At 57.9% G+C, this 19055-nt stretch overlaps 1 protein-coding gene across 1 annotated transcript in view; it reads right to left on the bottom strand.

The window, feature by feature from the left end:
• Positions 1–19055, bottom strand: part of SARDH (sarcosine dehydrogenase) — a 64240-nt gene that overhangs the window by 22137 nt on the left and 23048 nt on the right. Inside the window, exons 12-17 of the mRNA XM_033859005.2 lie at positions 16969–17110; positions 14322–14405; positions 12360–12473; positions 6972–7110; positions 5087–5200; positions 571–718 (exon numbers count right to left, since the gene is read on the bottom strand). Coding sequence (XP_033714896.1) covers positions 571–718; positions 5087–5200; positions 6972–7110; positions 12360–12473; positions 14322–14405; positions 16969–17110 — 741 coding nt within the window. The remainder of the gene's footprint in view (positions 1–570; positions 719–5086; positions 5201–6971; positions 7111–12359; positions 12474–14321; positions 14406–16968; positions 17111–19055) is intronic.

Here is a 19055-nt window from a genome sequence, read left to right as displayed (position 1 = left end):
TCAGGTGCCCCTTTGCCTAAGACCGTCGTGGGGCTCCACGCACAAGCTGGAATCCGAGGGCTTTCCAGGAGCTGATTCCTCCTGGGTGGGAACACAGCTCAGTAAACGCTCACAGAATGGATTAAGGAGTGAATGATCGTCTGTAGACCTAGTCACTGGGGGCGTTTAGGGAGCAGCAGGCCACCTCTCGGTGTAGAGCGATATTCTGAGCCCAGGTAGCACGTGGAACCCCAGTCTGGCCCTGCCCCCCTAGAGATGGCGCACATGATTCTTAGTCTGTGTCAGCTGTCCAGAGACACCCTCGCTGGCCCTTCCGTGACCACTGAATCCTCACGTACTGATTCACAGTGAGGTTCAGTCTGAGTCTTTCATTAAGGGCTTTTCTGTATTCTAGTGCTTCGAAAAGCGTCCTTCTGGTGTGGCCTCTCTGAGGTCGCTGGCACGTCGAGCTTACTGACCACAATGTCCCATTCTGAAGCAGTAAGTGGTTCTGCCCCGGGCCCCAGATAGAGGGCCGAGGGCCCAGGGCCCAGGGGCACCCCGGTGCCTGGCTCCCCGCCCTCTCCTCACCTGGCTGGGCCCTGGACGCTGATCAGGCCCAGGTCCTCGGAGCTGTCGACAAGCTGGCACCGGAACCTCCGGTCCTGCAGCACCGTGGTGATGTGGGACCAGTTGTGCTGGGCCACAGCCCCGCCCACGGCCAGGTAGTAGCCGTCCCCTGGAGGAGAAGCACGGGACTCAGCGCAGGACTGTGGGACGGAGGAGGCGGGGCAGAGGGGATGGTCCGAGGCCTCGTGGAGAAAACACACACTCTTTCCTTGAAAGTGAACGACAGAGGCCCAAGTGATGGGGACACTCCCAAGGGACCCTGGGTTCTCATCACCCGCAGGACGAAACGTGGGGAGGAGGGGCTGGGTGCGGGACCCCCTGAGGCTGCGCGCGTCAAGGGAGCATTTTCTGGGGGAGTCTGAGGCTTTCTCCCACTTCTCAAAGGGTTTGTGGTCCAAGAAAGCGTAAGAGCTCCCAGTGCCATCACGCCGTGGGGAGACCGAGTCCCACCTCAGCTGCCAGTGCTGGGCGAGCTTGGACAAGCCTCTTTCCTTCTCTGAGCCTCAACGTCCTGACCAGCTCCCGTTTCTCTTCATATTCCCATGGCCCCCGGTCTTTAGGATCCCTGCCATGGCCTTATGGGGGCTGGTGTCGAGCCGGGGCGTTACAGGCAACACACCGTTGATCCTTCAGAGGGGACTGACACTCGTCACCACCCTCGGGAAAAGGAGACTGAGGTTCAGAGAGGTCACACGGTGTGAGAAGACTGGCCTCTGTCCAGCTCTGAGTCCACGGCCTGTGGAGCATCCACTGGGCCGTGCTGCCACCCGGGTACTGCTGAGCGGAGGGGAGCTCACCTTGGCCCAGTGTCCTGGGAGAGCCACTGCCCCGGGGGGCTGTGACCTCAGACAGCTGTGTGGCCCTGGACCCCTCATGCAGCCTGCCTGAGCCTCCGAAATGTCACCTGCAATTTGGGGTGAAGGCACCTCACCCGCGGGGATGCTGTGAGATTCAGCCACTGTGTGTGCCCTGGGCGGGCAGGCTCTCACTGACTACTCCCCCCGTGACCTGGTGGAGGTGGCAGGCCTGGAAGGGGCTTCGCTCCTCTGCATTTTCTATGCGCCCTTCTCCCCATCCCATTCCCTCTCTTCCTTCCTTCCTTCCAGCAGGGCTCCCCCCATCTCAGAGTGATGGTACCCAGTCAATCCCTGACTTCCAGCCTCAGTTTCTGCATCTGTACAATGGGAATGAGGCCAGAACCCCCCCCCCACAAGGCTGCTGGGGTGATTGAAGGAGCTATGGTGGCACCAGGAGCCCAGCTTGGGGCTCAGGAACCAGGAACCGGGATGGTTACGCACTGGGACACTCATCTCCCTCCCCGGGGGTCCGGTCCTGCCCAAGGGCTGCTTCTCTCAGCTTTCCGCGCCATTCACTCTGGGCCCCGCCGGGGGCCGGCCTGGCACCAGCCCCCAGCCCACTCTGGGCACAGCTGGCATGGGAGGGGGGCAGCAGCTCTCGGGGAGGCTCCGGAGTCTGGAGAATCCTGCCTAGACGCCCTTCCGCACACTGGCCCCCACTCCCCGAGGCTTCCACAGCAGTGGAACAGCATGTCATTGTGATCATAGGTGCGGGCACCTACTATAATTGAAAAAGAGACACGCCCCACTTCGCTTCTCCGGCAGGGGAGCGTGAAGCTCGTAGCAGAGCCCAGACGGGGACAGGGGATGGGGTGGGGGGGCCTGGGGCCTCTGCTCCCTCCCCAGAAGCACTCGCTGGCTGGGCTCTGATGGAAGGTCCTGGAGCTGGGACCGGTCAGGCCACCACACCTGGAAGCGTGAAGCTGGGAACCCTTTGCCCCCTCCAAGCCAGGGTTCCACCAGCAGCAGCCGGGGGGAGAGCAGAAGAGCCCCTGGCTTTGCCATCAGTCCCCCACGTGGAGACCCCAGCCAGAGCCCTGGTCGTCCTCCCGCCCCGTCCAGGTGACCTCTGGAACATCCCTGACCTCGTCACCCCACGTTCTGTGTGCCCGTCTGCGCCCTCAGTCCTGGCTGTCCATCCAGACCCAACTCAAAGGCCAAACAAACAAGCTGATCCCCAAGGATCCCCTGCTACCTGGGCTGGGGGCTCTCGGGACGCTGGATTGAGAACACCTCTGAGGATCGAGTCTCCAGCAGCATCCTCTACCCCAGCGCCCGGAGCACGCTCCGTGGGCCCCGCGGGGCCCCGCCCGTCTGCAGCCATGCCGAGGCCCCTCCCAGGGGGACCCGAGCGTTAACTGAAGCCACCTGGTTCCAGACAGACAGCGGCTGCTGGGCCTGGCCTCCTCTGGGCAGCTGTCTCTCATGAAAAACATCGCGAAGTGCCCAGGTCCAGGTCCAGCCCACACGGCGGACATGGCAGGGAGGGCGGTCAGAGGGCAGGCTCCAGGGCCCTGGCTCGGGCCGGGAGCTGTGGACTTTATTTTGTACTTTTCAGAATTGTCCAAATGTTTCCTACAGGTATGTACTCCCTTTGTGATGTAAAATACTGTTCAAAATCACATTTAAGATGGACAGCTGCTTTATACACAACCTTGATCACACGTGAAACGCACATCCTCTTGTCTTAATGGTGATCTGACCTAACAGGTATAAACACGCGCACTGACTGGACATGCATGTTCACAGCAGGAACAGTACCGCTTTTTTAAGGCTGAAAATACAAGGTCCGTATGTGGGTTTTCTGTGCTTAGCGGTGAAGCCGGGACCTTTAGCACGCTCCACAGACCACTGTGACTTGCTTGTCATCTGCACACGCCCTGGCAGGTCAAGAACCCACCAAGTGCAAACCTCCCCACCAGGCGGCCGTTTAACTTGAGGCAGACGCCCCCAGCGTCCAGGAGAAACATCTCCGGGGTCCATTAACACCTCCCCTTCCCCTCCTCTCAGAGCCTGCTCTTCCGGCCCTGGCAGGCGAGTTCTCCTCCAGGGCCAGGAATCCACCAGACTCATCGGGAAGGGCACAAGAAGCTGCCCCCTTGGGCCGTGGCTCAGCGTACAGAGCCTTGGTGACAACTCCCCCCGGTGACGGGGACTAGTTTCCAGGTGGGGAAACAAGCTCAGGGAGGCTGCTCCCCAGCCCTCCTGGCACCCCCAGACTCTCGCTCAACTCCCTGCAGCAGCTCAGGGAGGTGGGTCATTTGTCTCCACTTCACAGATGGGGAAACTGAGGCTCAGAGAGGCGGGCCCCGAGCCAGGCAGTGGCAGAGCCAGGATTTCAGGGACCTGCACACTCACTGGGGTCCCTCTGTTCTGTCTCCCCAGCTAGACTCGCTGTCTAAGGATGGCAGCTGTGGCTGGACCGGGCCTCCCCTCTCCTGGGGGATGAAGGCCAAAGTTTCCAGCGGCCCTTGTCAAAATGCCCCTCTCCACCCAGCTCCTCACAGGATCCTCCCGCGTTCTTTCCTCCACACCTTTCTAGCAGGTGGCTCGTATCCATCCTTCGAGGCTCAGGCCAGACATCACCTCCTCCAGGAAACCTTCCTCATCCTGGCTCACCTGCTTCCCATGGCCTCCCATAATCCTCACTCTTTCCCACCCCCTCACAATCCCACCCAGTGTTCTATCGGGCTTCTCCTGCACCTCCCTCTCCCAGTGCCCAGGCCAGACCTCGCCCCCCTCCTCCGTGACTGAGTCCCACGCAACTGAATGGCCAGCAGCACTGAGCCAGGCCGGGAGCTGGGGCCGCCAGGTTTCCTGAACGGGCTGACAGTGACCCTTCCCCCGACGGTACAGTGCAGCCGCACAGAGAGCAGCACAGTTGAATCCTTTCTCCCCTGCAAATCCAGTGTCCCAGAGGTGGCAAGGCGGCCCCTTCTTGGAGAGAGGGGATGCTTCCCACGCTCTGTGAAGCTTAGCCATTGCTACTCTTCCCTGACAGAGACAGGCTTGCAGCACTAGAGATTCGACTGCTCCCATGTGAACCAAGGGGTGGGTCGGGGAGGTGAACTGATGGGGGCAGATCTGGCTCAGCGTAGTCAGACCTGTGCAAACAAGGGGTACGAGTAATGAGCTCCCCGTCACAAGAGGCATGCAAGCAGAAGCAGAGGGCCTGCAGAGGGCAGTGTGGGTGTCAGCTTGGGCACAGAGCTGGATATCTTCTAAGGACCTGCCCCAGTCTGAGACTGAGAGTTACACGGGAACGGAGACAGCCAATTCAGCATAGATGCCGGTGTCAGAAGGAGCTAAGTTCTCCACGAGGGAGGCGTGGCCTTATCCTCGGCTCACTCTCTTCCGGGCAGGTGAGCTGAGCACGCGCACGCTGTGGCCACTCCGAAACCCTGCGGGACGGGCAGGTTCAAAGGCATAATCACTGAGCGCTGGAAGCCCAGCATCGTTGCCTGAAGCGAGACCTCTGAGCTCCCAGGCCCTGACTGCAGCGGGCACACGCGTGACCAGAGCAGCCTCGGCAGCCCCTCCCAGTGCGTCCTGCGTCGGCGGCCGCCTCACCGAGCGGGGCTGCGTCGAGGGCACTGCTGGATCCTCGAGGCATCGCTTACCTTCAAAGGCAGGGGCCAGCGGGGAGGGCTGGGGGCTGGGGGCAAGGCGGCTGACGGTCAGGTCGCTCTCGGTGCCCCCGCGGTGGTTCAGCATGCAGGTGTACACCGTGGAGCCTGCGGACAGGATGAAGACCCCAGAATGTGGGAGCCATTTAGCGGGGCGGCCCCTCAGCTCAGGGTAACCCTTGGTCGGATACCCTAGGGGGACAACCTTGAAAGGCCCCTCGTCTCAGTGATGCCACCACGACTGAATGACCCAGAGAGGGATGGGCAGGTCACCCAGCACTGCCATGCCCAGAGGAGGAAGGGTCAGGAGGGAGGCTTCTTTCTTCTAGAAATGCCTCGAATCCCTCCCTCCCACCCACCCCACCCCCACGCTGGGACGTCTTTAAGGGCAGGATTTATATCTCATTCATTGGGTGTTCCTAGCACCATGCCTGGCACAGCAGAAGCTCCTTGAATGGCTGATGAACAAATGAGTATGCAAAAGTAAGTAGATGGATGGATGAGAGAATGCGGAGGTGGGGAGAGGGTGGGGGGAAGCACAGATGGAAGGAGGGGACGGGTGGGTGGGTAGAAGGGTGTTGGCACGATGAATGGGACGCAGGGGATTAAGGGGATGTGAGTAGATGGATGGATGAATGAGAGAATGCGGAGGTGGGGAGAGGGTGGGGGGAAGCATGGATGGAAGGAGGGGACGGGTGGGTGGGTAGAAGGGTGTTGGCATGATGAATGGGACACGGGAGATTAAGGGGAGGTGAGTAGATGGATGGATGGATGAGAGAATGCGGAGGTGGGGAGAGGGTGGGGGGAAGCACGGATGGAAGGAGGGGACGGGTGGGTGGGTAGAAGGGTGTTGGCATGATGAATGGGACGCGGGGGATTAAGGAGAGGTGAGTAGCAGGTACATGTGAGGTGGGGAGCAGGTGGGTTGGCTGGATAAATGGTATAATGGGTTGAACTGTGACCCCCAGAATGGTATGTTGAAGTCCTAACCCCCAGTCCCTGTGAATGGATCTTATTTGGAAATAGGGTCTTTGCAGATGGGATCATGCTAGGGTGATCAGAGGTCATCAGGGTGGGGCCCTAATCCAACGTAATTGGTGCCCTTAAAAGAAGAAGAAAACGCAGGGAGAAGACCGTGTGACTCAGAGGCAGAGATTGGAGCAACGTGGTTGAAAGGCATGGACGGTGGCCACGGCCAGAAGCCAGGAGGGGCAAAAAGGAGGGATTCTACGTTCTTGGGATCACGGCCTGAGTCTGAACTTCCAGCCCCAGGCTTGTAAGATAACACATTTAGGTTGTTTAAAGCCACTCAGTTTGTGGTACTTTGTTACAGCAGCTCTAGGAAACTAATAGCGATGGGGCTGGGTGAGTTTGGGGTCGGGTGGATGGGGATGCGTGATAAAAAAGGAGAGGCATATCCCAAACATTGCATGGGACATACTTACACTAAGAAGTTATTCATCCTTTATTTAGAATTCAAATGGAACTGAACACCCTGTGTTTTTGTTTAATTCTAGAAACCCTACTTGGGGAGAGCATTCCTAGGGGGGGAAGTGGACAGGTTCTGCAGCCCCAGGAGACTGTTCTGAGGACTTGCTGCCTGGAACCCTGTCTGGAACAAAGTAAAAGTGGGGGTGGGGGCAGGGGGGAGGATGGAGGAGGAGACAGAGGGTAGAGGGAGGGAGGAAAGTGGAGGGGGCCTGGGGCTGGGGCTCGGCCAGGAGGGCAGAGGGGTCTGGACACGGGGACCCAGGGCCAGGCCCCGGGGGCAGAGCCATGAGCCAGATGAGCCCAGAGAGGACAGGGTTAGCTCGCTGTCTCGTCTCAGTGCCCGGGGCTGCACCGAAGTGGGAAAGCGTGGCCCACCTGGGCTCCGTACCTGGGGCCCGGCTGACATCGGCCGAGAAGAGCCAGTCGGCGGCCTTCCTCGCATCCAGGCCCACCAGGTAGAACTTCCCAAAGTAGGACATGTCAAACACAGCAGCAGCCCCTCTGCAGGCCAGACACTCCTTCTTGATCTGAAAAGTTCCAGAGGTGGGGTGCTGTGTGGGCTCTGGGACCTGACTCCTCCCCCAGACCCTGGGGCACTGGGCCCTTGGCTGCCGTCCTGCTCCGAGAGCCCCTCCTGCCTTCCCCCCCTCCAGCTAGGAACACACGGTGACCATCCTTTTCAAGCACAGGAGACACTCTCCAGGGTAGACCAGAAGCCATAAAACAAGGCGATAAATTCAAACGGGTTAAAATCGTACAAAATATGTTCTTTGACCACAGTGGAATCAAATTAGAAATCAGTAGTGGAAGAAAAATCGGGAAATTCACAAATAAGTGAAGTTAGACAACGCAGTCCTAGATAACCAACGGATCAAAGAGAAAGGGAATTAGAAAACACTTGGAGATGAATGAACATGAAAATACAACATATGCAGACTGATGGGATGAAGCTAGTGCTGTGCTCACGGAAGTTTTACACCTGCAAGTGCTCTCCAGTCAATAACCTAACTTCTCCACTTTGAGAAACTAGAAAAGGAGAGCAAATTAAGCCCAAAGTAGGCAGAAGGCAAGGCAGGCAGAAGGAAAGACATACTAGAGATTAGAAAGGAAATAAATGAAATCTTGAAAAACAGAGAAAATCAGCAAAATTGAAAATTGTTTCTTTGAAAAGATCAACAAAATTGGCAAATCACTAGCTAGACTGACCAAGAAAAAACAGCGAAGACTCGAAGTACTGAAATCAGGAATGAAAGAGGGGTATCACTAACCAATTTATAGCAAAGGATTTTAAGGAATACTGTCAACAGCTGTCCAACAAATTAGACATGAAATGAAATTCCTAGAAAGACACAAATTACTGAAGCCGACTGAAGGGGAAATAGTCTGAATCCATCTATAATAAAAAAGAGACTTAATTAGTCATTTAAAACTCCCCACAAAGAAAAGCCCAGGTCCAGATGGCTTCACTAGTGTATTTCACCAAACATTCAAAAAAGAATTAATACCAATTCTTCACAAACTCTTCCCAAGAGGCCAGCACTACCCCTGATGCCAAAACCAAAGACCTCATAAGAAAACTACAGACCAAAATCCTTCATGAATACAGATACAAAAACCTCAACAAAATACTAGCAAGCTAAATCCAACAACATATAAAAAGGATTACACACCACGATCAAGTGGGATTATCCCAGGAATGGGAGGCTGGTTTACCACCCCAAAATCAATCGACGTAATGTACCATCTTCACGGGATAAAGAACAAAAACCAAATGATCATCTCAACAGATGCAGAAAAAGTATCTGACAAAATCCAACACTTGTTCATGATAAAAACTCCAAGTAAACTAGGGCTAAAAGGGAAATTCCTCAACCTGATAAAGGGCATGAACAAAATCCCACAGCTGACATACTTAATGGTGAGAGACTAAATGTCCCACGCTAAGATCAGGAACAAGACAGGGCTGTCCACTCTGCTACTTCTACTCAACATTGTACTGGAGGTCCCGGCCAGAGCAATTAGGCAAGAAAAAATAAAAGGCATCCAGACTGGAAAAGGGGAAGTAGAACCATCTCTATTTGCAGCTGATGTGATCTTACATCAGAAAATCCTAAGGAACCCACTGAAAAACTATTACACCTAATAAAATAGTTCAAGAAGGTTGCAGGATATAGGGTCAATATACAACAAATAAAAAATTTTTGTATTTCTATATGCTAGCCATGAACCATCGATGAAATTAAGAAAATAATTCTATTTACATCATCAAAAAGAATTTTTAAATGCTTACACATAAATTTAACAAAAGAAGTGCAAACTTGTACTTAAAAACTAGAAAATATCTTTGAAAGAAATTAAAGACCTAAATAAATGGAAAGCCCTCTCATGTTTACGAAATGAAGACTCACTATTGCTAAGATGACTGTACCCCCCAAATCAATCTACTGATTAGACAGAGTCTACCGAAATCTCGGCTGGCTTCTTGGCGGAAGCTGACAAACGGATTCTAACATTCATACAGAAATGCAAGGCACCCAGAATATTCAAAACAGTCTTGAAAAAGGAGAACAAAGCTAGAGGATTCACACTTCCTCATTTTGAAACTTACTACAAAGCTAATGTACTCAAGACGGCGTGGTATAGCATAAGGATAGAAATACAGATCAATGGAATAGAATTGAGAGTCCAGAAATAAACCCTGACGTTTATGGTCAGTTGATTTTTCACAAGGATGCCAAGGCAATTCGATCGGGAAAAGAATAATCTTCAACAAATGGTGCCGGAACACCCGAATAGCCGTCTGCAAAAGTGCGAAGTTGGACCCCTTCCTCACGCCACACACAAAGCTTCATCAGAATGAACCACAGACCTAAGTACGAGACCTAAAACTATACCATTCTGAGAAGAAAACGGAAGAGTAACTCGTTGTGACCTGGGTTAGGAAACGCCTTCTTAAATATGACACTAAAAACGCAAGGGACAAAAGAAAAACTACATAAGCTGTACTTCATCAAAATTAAGAACTTTCGTGCTGCCAACGATATCGTTAAAAAAGTGAAAAGCCAACCCACAGAAGGAGAGAAAATGTTTACAAATCATAAACCTGATGAGGGACTTGTAGCCAGAATGTACGGAGAATTCTTATAACTCAATAAAAAGACAAATAGCTCAATTTAAAACTGAGCAAAATATCTGGATAGACATTTCTCCCAAGAAAATATACAAATGGCTAAATCTGCACATGAAAAGATGTTCCGCACCAGCAGTCATTAGGGAAATGCAACTCAGATCTTTGAGATACCACTTCACACCCACCCGGATGGCTAGCGTCAAAAAGAGAACTACACGTGCTCACGAGGATGGAGAACCGAGAACCTCGTCCGCCGCGGGCGGAGGTGTGAAACGGTGCAGCCACTTTGGAAAAGCCTTCGCAGATCTTCAAAACACGAAACGTGGAGCTACCACATGGCCCGGCAATCCCACTCCCAGATATTTACCCGTGAGAAATGAAAACATCTGTCTAAAAACTTGCACGCACATTTTCAGAGCAGCATTATTCATAATAGCCCGAAAGTCGAACCACGCAAATGTCCATCAACAGATGAATGGATAAAGAAAAAGGAGTGTATCCATGTAATGGAATATTGTTCAGAATAAGAAGTCATGAAGTACTGACGACTTCCTAAAACATGGATGGTCCTTGAAGACATTATGCCAGTCACAGAAGACCATGGTACGAGTCCATTACGTGAAACGTCCAGATGAGGTAAAGCTACGCAGACAGGAAGTAGATTAGTGGCTGCCAGAAGGTGGGGATGCGGTGAGAAAATGGGCTAATGGGGATAGGGTTTCCCTGGGGGGGAGATAAAAAGGTTCTAAAATTAGATTGCAGTGATGGTTGCAGAACCCTCTGAAAATACTAAAAGCATTGTACACTTTAAGTGGTTGGGTGGTATGGTATGTGAATATATCTCAGTAAAGCTGTTTTTTTTTTAAAAAAAAACAAAAAAAAACAAGGCGACATCTCTCATTATTTCCCTCCATACGGTACGCAAACGCTTGGCTCCAGTCTCAAGGTTTTCTGCTGTCCATCTGTTTCTTCTGCTTGGTCTTCCCTTGCAATGTCAGTCCATCTTTGCCCTAAACCCCTCACCCCATCGCTGAGCAGATGTGCCAATCCCACTGCTTTTACGGGAAAAAAAAAAAATTATAACAGGAAAGCTGCCACTTAGGGAGCATTTAGGGTGTGTGAGGGGCCCACGCCATCTCCTCCCGCCCCGTGTGGTACAGACACCGCTGCCTGGGAGCAACTGTGATCAGCAGCCTCACGGCCGGGTGCCCTCTGAGGCCCAGGGGCAGTACGTGGGCCACTCAAGTTTACACAGGTGGAAACGATGAGCTGTTCATCACCTGGGTCTGTCTAGTAGTGCCCCGACCCCGAGAAGCCACCGTGCGCATCTCTCCCCGCTCTGCGTTCAGTGATGCCACGTGGGTGGGTGGGAGGGAGCGGACGGTGAGGGCATTTATACAGGGGAAACTGGCCAGCGCCGGGGATCAGGCTTCCCCCTGGGACAGCTGGTTGTTACACGGCACCCCATGGGGTCTGCACAGCTCCTGCACAGCTCCAGGCACCACTACTCTTTATGGAGCTCCCTTCACCCATCAGCCATGTGGTACCTTCGCTTACACTGCTGGGGCTGCAGATCAAAGCCCAGAACAGCTTCCCGGGCTGACTCTCGTCTAGCCAGGCTGGGGAAGTTGCCAAGGCTGAGCACAAGTGCCTGTTTCATGCTCTGGGACTGTCGAGGTGCCTTTGCGCGGGTGGGATGCAGCCGTGAAGCCAAGTTGGCATCCCCTCCCAGCGCCCACATCCTCAAGGGCCTGAACATCCCGCAGGCCTTGGAAGCCACCGTGCGGAGGTGCCAGACGGGTCCCCGTTTGCTCCCCGGAGAGGCAGCCCCCAGGGACTCCTGGGCTTTCAGACGCACACGCCTCCCCTTCCATTTCAGAAGCCGCCTCCTCCAATGCCTTTACTAGGGCAAGCTTCGGAGGAGAGCCTGCTTCCTCCCCTTCAGGACCGGGTGCAGAACTAGTCACGATAAAGATGCGGGCCTGTTCAGAATGTATTAAGAGTTTCCAGGCAGCAACAGCAGAGCTTTGCTTCTAAGCAGGGGGCCCCACGTGACTGCAGGGGTCCCACGCCCAGGAAGCTTCCCAGGCCACCCATCCCTGGGGACCCCCAGGCTGAGGCCTTGGCCCCCTCTCAAACAGATACCGAAGGGACTTCGCTCCCTCCCCAGTCGGCCACGTGCACGGGGACACAGCACGTTCTGCTGGGTAACAAAGCAGCTGGGCGGCTCCGAGGGGAAGCTGGCATAGTCTCTTCTGCAGAAGCTGCCTGTGAGAACTTCCCTGTGTGACGCAGACTCAGAGGGACTCACCTCAACCCCAACAGAAATGAGGAGTCGGGAAGGGAAGGAAGGGGCCAGGAGCCACCAGGAGCGACCTGAGAATCGGAGCAGCTCCGAGAGGCTCAGAGAGGTGAAGCCCTGGCCCGAGGCCACACAGCCAGACCCAGGCCTGGCTCCAGCCCCACTCCTTGAGCAGACCTCACCGCTGCCAAAGTCTTGGTACAGACGGGAGGGGAGGGCAGAGAACATCACCGATTCCTCCACGAAACTGAGTCGGCCAAAAACGGGGGTGGGGATAGCCGGCAGAGAGGGCCAGCCCACGGGGACGCCCGCCTTTCTGTGCCATCAGGGATGGGGCGTCCTACCACGTCGTGGTGGGGTGGGAAGTCGAAGGTGTACTCGTGGCCCAGCAGCCTGCCGTAGAGGTAGTCCTCATGCGCCCGCTGCCTGTAGGCCCCGTAGTAGTCGTAAGGGAGCACCTGGGGCAGAAGAGGGGTCGTCACCGGTCCCGCCCCCTCCTCCCCCCTCCACGCACAGCATGGCCCGGTGCCCGCGGCCTGGCCAGCCCTGAGCCGGGTCCTGCGGAAACAAAGGTCCACAGGGCAGAGCTGGTCCTGCCCTCTCCAAGCCCCGCTCTCGAGGGGCAACGCGCTGTGGACGAGGCCGGGGTGGAGGCGGGGCTCAGGCATGCCCTCCATGTTGCACAGGTGACACCATCATCTCCATGGCGGTGGGAGCGTTGGGGCCCCGGAGGGTGGAGAACGAACTGGGTGTGCTCGGGTAGGGAGGACGGCGAGGGACGGGGCTGAACGGGAAACAGGCGGGTTGACTGGGACCTCGGGGGCCACGCCAGGGCTTCCGATTCAGCGCCAAGGCGCTGGGATAAGGCCCAGGGATCAGCCTGCGGAAGGAGAGGGAGGGGGAGTCGGGGCTGGGGTGGCCGCAGCGGTGGCTCCAGGTGCTGTTGCCATGGTGATCCGGGATCAGGTCCTGCTCGGGGCCAAGCCCTGCGCAAAGGGCCTCGCGCTTCCGGGAAGGGAGACCCTCTCTACAGATGAGGAAACCGAGGCGCCGAGAGACTGGAACTTGCCTCAGGTCACAGGCGAGTCCTGAGCGCCCGGCGTGGGCCCCAGAGGCTGGCCCCTCAGCCACCACTTGCCTTGGCTTCTCCTGCACTCGGTCAGCTGCTCTCAGGCAGGCCCAGGACCCAACACCCCGCACTTGGCCCTGTTCCTGCGGATGGGGCCCCTCCTCCTCCCCCAGCCCTCCCTCCTAACATCCCAGCCTGCCGTAGCCTGGCCAGGGGTCAGGGGTTTGGGGACGTCTCGTCACCCAGTGCCCTGGACTCCCAGGATGGCTCCCGGGTGGGGACTGCACAGCCTGCCCATCTCGGGACCAGGGGTATGTCGCTGATTCCTGCTCTGGTCTCATCGCCTTGCCCGCGGATTCCGGGGAGAGGGGCTTCCAGGGCGGACCAGGCTGGCTGCAGTGGGCTCTGCAGAGACCTGCTCAAGGAGGGGTCTCCCTAGGCCCCTCCTCTCTGCTGACCCCAGAGAAGCAGAGGCAGAAGCCATCAGGAACTCTGGCCTCCATCCACCTCACCTAACATGCCCTGGAACGTGCCTTGGCACATAGCTGCTACGGAGATGGGAGATGGGTCGCACTGGAAGGGGACTGGTGAAACATAGCAACGGGAAAGGGGTTTTAATTTGTACAAATCTGGGTCAAATACTATCCCCCTCAGATCACATCACCTGCTCCAGAGACCCCAGGCCGAGGGGCTCACAAGCAGGACGGTTTTGACTCTTCTCTGAGGACCCGGGTCCCTGAGAGGCACTGGGTGGGGGCTGGGCAGCCCCCAGGAGGGCACCCAGAGGCCAGGACGCTGTGAAGTACCAACTTACGAGCTAACACACAGAATGCATAATTTTGGCTAAATCCTCCTACTAACATTCACAGTTGCCGTTGCCAAAGATATATGAACCAAATTACGAGAAGACGCTCTGATTCCTCCCGTAAACCTGGGAGCCTCGTGTGCAGCCTCCCCTCTGTGGAACACCAGCTCTCCTGGCCCCTGGCCCATTTGGGCCGTGGAAGGCCGGGCACCGTGGGCGGTGAGGGATGCCTGTGGGGACATCCCACGACCTCAGGTGGCCCGGCCGGGGCTCGGCTTCTCCAAAGGCCAGGTGACGCACCCGCCCCACGGCACTAAGGACAGGGAGACACACAGCCACCTCCGGTGGGGAGGACGTAGGCGGGACGGTGGGCAGGGGCCGGGCGCAGGCCGGGCTGGGGGCATGGCCGCTGGGTGCCGGGGAGCCACTCACCGGAGCCGCGCCGTGGGGACTGAACCATCCCGGCCTCTCCCAGCCGTGCCGCTCCTGGAACACGCAGCCTCGTGCGAGGAGTTCCTGGTTGTGGAGGGAGAAGAGGCCCACTCAGGCCTGGCCAGACGCGCAGAGCAGGGCAGGGAGGGGAGAATCCACCACCCGGCACCGCAGCAGGCAGCGGGCAAAGAGGTCCCAGTACTCGGAACCAGGACCCAAGCCCAGGCTCTGACTCCAACTGTGCGGCCCTCCCAGCACCCACACTGCCCGCCTCAAGAATCCCCCATCTGCAGAATTACCTTCTCTTATGGACCGAACAGCACCCCCAAATTCCTATGCTGAAGCCCTAACCCCCAGTGTGACTGTATTTGGAGACGGGGCCTGTGAGGAAGGAATTAGGGTGAAATGAGGCCCTAAGGGTGGGGTCCGAAGCCTTATGAGGAGAGGAGAAGCCACCAGGGCTGTCCCTCTGCCAGGAGCAGACACAGCGGGAAGGCGGCCGCCCTCACCAGAAACCGGTCAGCGGACACTTGGATCCTGACCGCCCAGCCTCCAGGACTGTGAGAGATGAATTCGAGCCCCCCAGCCTGGGGTGTCTGTTACGGCAGCCCGAGCGGTCTGGGACACCCATTGACCCAGCGATGCCACAGCTAAGCGTACACCCAGGAGAAATGACACCAGGGACGCAAACAAGCCCGTGCACGCCTGCGTTCACAGCCACCCAGAGGAGGGGACAGCCCAGGCGCCCATCAACGGATGAATGGATGGCCAGTGTGGTCCACCCATACGATGCGATGTTATTCAGCCTGACAAAGGAAGAACATTCTGACACCTGTTATATTGCAGATGAACCTCAGAGGCAAGGTAAGGAAAAGCAGCCCGGCCACCAAGGGCCACACAGGGTACGATCCCATTTATGCGAAAAGACCAGAACAGGCACATCCAGAGAGACAGAAAGTATAGATCGGTAGCTTTTCTAGGCTGGGGGGTGGGGGCGACATGGGGAGTTGTTGCTTAATGGGTACGAGGTTTCCTCTCGCAGTGACAAAAACATTCTGGAACTGGATAGCGGTGATGGTTACGCAGCTCCGTGTATGTACTTAACCCCCTGCGTTGTACACTTTAGAGTGGTTCAAATGGCAAGCTGTATGCTGTGTGCACTTTACCACAATAAGAAATTACAGCAGACACAGTAAAGTAATGTGGCGGCAGATTTCTTTGAAAATAAATTTAGCCTGGGGGGAGAAAAGAATCTCCGCTCTAAGGTTTGGAAGGGCCCTGTGCCTGGGGCCAACCCAGCCCAGCGCCCAGGAGGAGTGGGCTTCGGAAGCTGAGCGTGGCCGGGCGTTCAAGGGCCAGGACCGATGGGCGCCAGAGGCCAAGACGGCCTGAGTCTCCCCCTCCCCGTGAGCCACCACCTCGAGGGGGAGGGCGCTCCAGGTCACATGCCAACTGGTGACCCCCGGATGCTTCCTCCCTGGACGTCCAAGGGGGTGGCAACCAAGGACACAAAACCCACTCCCCTCCAGTGAGCGTGGGGACACCTCCACCAGAGACGCATCACCCTTCCTGGGAGGGAAAATGGAGAGCAGGCTCCTCTGTTTAACAAAACACACGCCAACCATCAACGGCTGGGAAGTGTCACCAGGAGGGTGCTGACGAGGAAGTGAAGTGTGGGTGAAGGCAGATTCCTCCCCGGGGGCAAGGCTGCTGCACCCGCCAAGCCCCCTCCGGGCAGAACTGTGCACATGTGAGCAACGTGCCTGAGCCCATCTTCCACCCGAGAGTCATCGAGCAAGCCCTGAGCTCCTTGGGAGACTGCTGCGCTGCGGGGACGGTGCAGGCCCGGGGACAGGCTGGGGGAACCCGAGCCCACGTGGGGCCCAAGATTCCCAGCTGGCGCTCTAGGCCAGGCTGGAGGACAGGGCAGCCCGGGAGCCAAGGATGTCTCTGTCCTGGGGAGGTGCCGTGGGCACCAGCTCCCTCTGGGGTCCAGGCGCTGGAGCCCCAGATGAAGGAGGCTTCTTCTGCTTAAATGTTACCTGCTTACTGCGCCCTGCCCACCTGCCTCCCGCCCCAGCCATCCAGTCAACAAACATTCCCTGAGCACCTACCCAGAGTCAGGCTCTGCGCTCAGAGTGACTGGGGCCCAGCCCCCGTTGCCAGGGTCCTCGTAGACATGGAGGCAAGGAAGGGGGGATGGAGATGGACTTGGGGTTGGGGGGGGTAATGGGAGCACAGGGAAGGCACCTGGGTTGTCAGGGGCCTGGGAGAGTGCCCAGGGGCAGGCCCCAGGAAAGGGCACCTGACGATGGGTTTCATCATATAAGTAGAAGCTTGCCGGGGAGGAAAGACATCCCAAGCAGGCCCCACAAGCAGGAGCACGTCTTCTTAGCACGCCACTGCCTGGTCCTGCCCTCCTGATGGGCGACTGCACACACCTGCCGGTGCACCTGGCCCTCACGACCCCCCACTGTGCTCCAGGCACATTCCCTCGGTAAGTGCCCAGGGAGCGAAGGAGCCAACACCTGCCCTGCAGCTGGGGGCGGGGGGGCGCTGCATGCACTCTGTCACCCCACACCTGGGGCTCCCTGAGAGCGCCGGCAGCCGGCACAGAGCAGGCACTGCGGGGGGGTGGGGGTGGCACCTCGTGCAGGGGGTCTGTCCTCATGTTGCGTCCAGCCAGGGGCTCGTCGTGGGGGAAGACGACCGAGTAATTCTTGGAGTAGGACTCGTGGCTGCGCTCTCGAATCCAGCGGCCGTGGTCCGTGAGCGAGTGATGGAAGCGCCTGTCGTGGATGGAGTGGCCCGTCACTGCCTTGGGGACCCTTGTCCCCTCCACGGGAGTCCTCCCTATGGCTCAGGCCTCAGGGGGGCTCCTGGCTCTCCGTTCTCCCACTGAGGGGCCTTGGGCAGCCCGCAAATCTCGGGGAGCTCAGCGTCCTCGCCTGCAGCCCCCTACAGCTGACGGGCGCAGGGAGTGGACACCGCAGGCTCAGGGCCTCAGGCTGGGGAAGTGCGTGGGGTGAGCCGTGCTCCTTGCCCCCGACCTGGGCCCCGGGCCGGACAGGCCCCGATGATCTCGTGAAAGCTAGCGTGAGGGATCTTCGGAGTTTAGGGTCAGCAGATGTGATGGAGCGCCTCTTTCCCCTCGGTGCCCCTCAGCGGAGGCAAGGGGTGCAGGTGACGGCCTCTCAGGTCAGACCCCCAGGAGGCGCAGAGGAGTGGGAGAAGTCCCAGCTGTGCTGGGGGCACTGCTCCCAGGGATGGTGTGGCCGCGATCCCTGCACGTGTGTCCCCTGGCAGCTGGGGGGACACCAGGTGCAGCCACTCCACCCATGGTGGTGTCCAACTCCGCCCGCGGATCCCACGCGACCTCCTGCTGAGCTGAGAGGCCCCTCCCCCAGCCTTCACGGAGGGAGGACAGCCAGGGCCAACCAGCAGCCCTGCCGTCTGGTCCCCAGCGTGGCCACAGTTGCTGGGCTGCGTTACACGCTGCGCCCTGCAGCCCCTCCCAGGAACAGCCCACTCTCAGGCGCCCAGCTCACTGCGGCCCCCGCCTGCCCACTCCTCCACTCCCCGCCTGTTGGCATCTCACGTGTCCTGTGGGGCCCACCTCCCCCCGGCTGTGTCCCCATCAGTGCTGCTGTCCTCAGGGGCCTGGCCTGAGCCTCAGCAGGGCTCCTCAGCATGCTGCTCTGACCTGTGCAGGGGCTGGGGCAGGGGCTGCCGATGTGGGAATTAGCACGACAGATACTATTCGTAGTGATTGCCGTCGTGTAAGGAGCCCTTTTCCAGGGCAGGCCCAGGGCTGCGGGCCACCTGCAAGAACCCCTCGTGCAGTCCTCAGAGCGGCCTCAGGTGTGGGGCTCCTGGTTTGACTCATTCCACGCGACAGGAACCTGCTGCACTGAGCCAGGAGCTTCCAGAAAGAAGGGGGGCCACGAAGCACCGCCAGGGGCCTGGGGAGGGGTCCCAGCAGCGGCACGTGGGGCTGCAGGAGCAGGCTGGTGAGGGGCTGAGCCGGGGCGGGAGGAGGCCAGGAGACTCACCCCCCTTGGCAGCAGGAGCCCAGTGGCTCCTGGGATGGGACGTGGTCACCCACCCAGCCTCGCTGAGAGTGGGGCTCCTGGGGGGCTCTCAAGGGGGGAGGTGGAGCCTCAGTTGTCCTCTCAGACCCCCTGGGTGGCAGGGACCAGGGAGGGGGATGGGCCTGAGGCAGGGCTGGGTGATCCCTGCACAGGCACATCCGGCCCCTCTAGACAGGCCCCCACCAGCCCCTCTGCTCGCCCCTGTGCACACCTGTGGGTGTCAGGGGCGGGGGCACTCAGCTCAGCCCAAGCACGACAGGGGTCAGCAGCGGCAGGACCACTCCCCATGGTCCACAAGGACCCGGCTGCCGTTTTCCACCTGCATACAAGCGGGCAGAGGGGCCTGCAGCCGGGGTCCGGCGTCCAGCCACCCTCCTGACATAACAAAGAGCGACTTCTCCTTCCCTGGTTGCCAGGACCCCAAGAGCTTTCTTTAAAAACAACGGCCCGTGCTCTGGGCCCCACCTATGCCAGGCCCTGGGGGAGGCGACGCATCCCTACCATGAGCCTCAAATGCACTCCACTGAGAGGGTGGATCACTGTTCCCATTTCACAGATGGGGAAACCAAGGTCAGGGAGGAGGAAGAACTGGCTAATTGGTGGGGGGCCGGGACAGCTGAGAACCTGTTTGGGTGTCCAAAGG

Source organism: Tursiops truncatus, chromosome 6 (assembly GCF_011762595.2).
Source record: "Tursiops truncatus isolate mTurTru1 chromosome 6, mTurTru1.mat.Y, whole genome shotgun sequence".
NCBI lineage: Eukaryota > Metazoa > Chordata > Mammalia > Artiodactyla > Delphinidae > Tursiops > Tursiops truncatus.
Note: the sequence above shows the minus strand (reverse complement) of the source record. Positions and strands in the feature narration are given on the sequence as shown.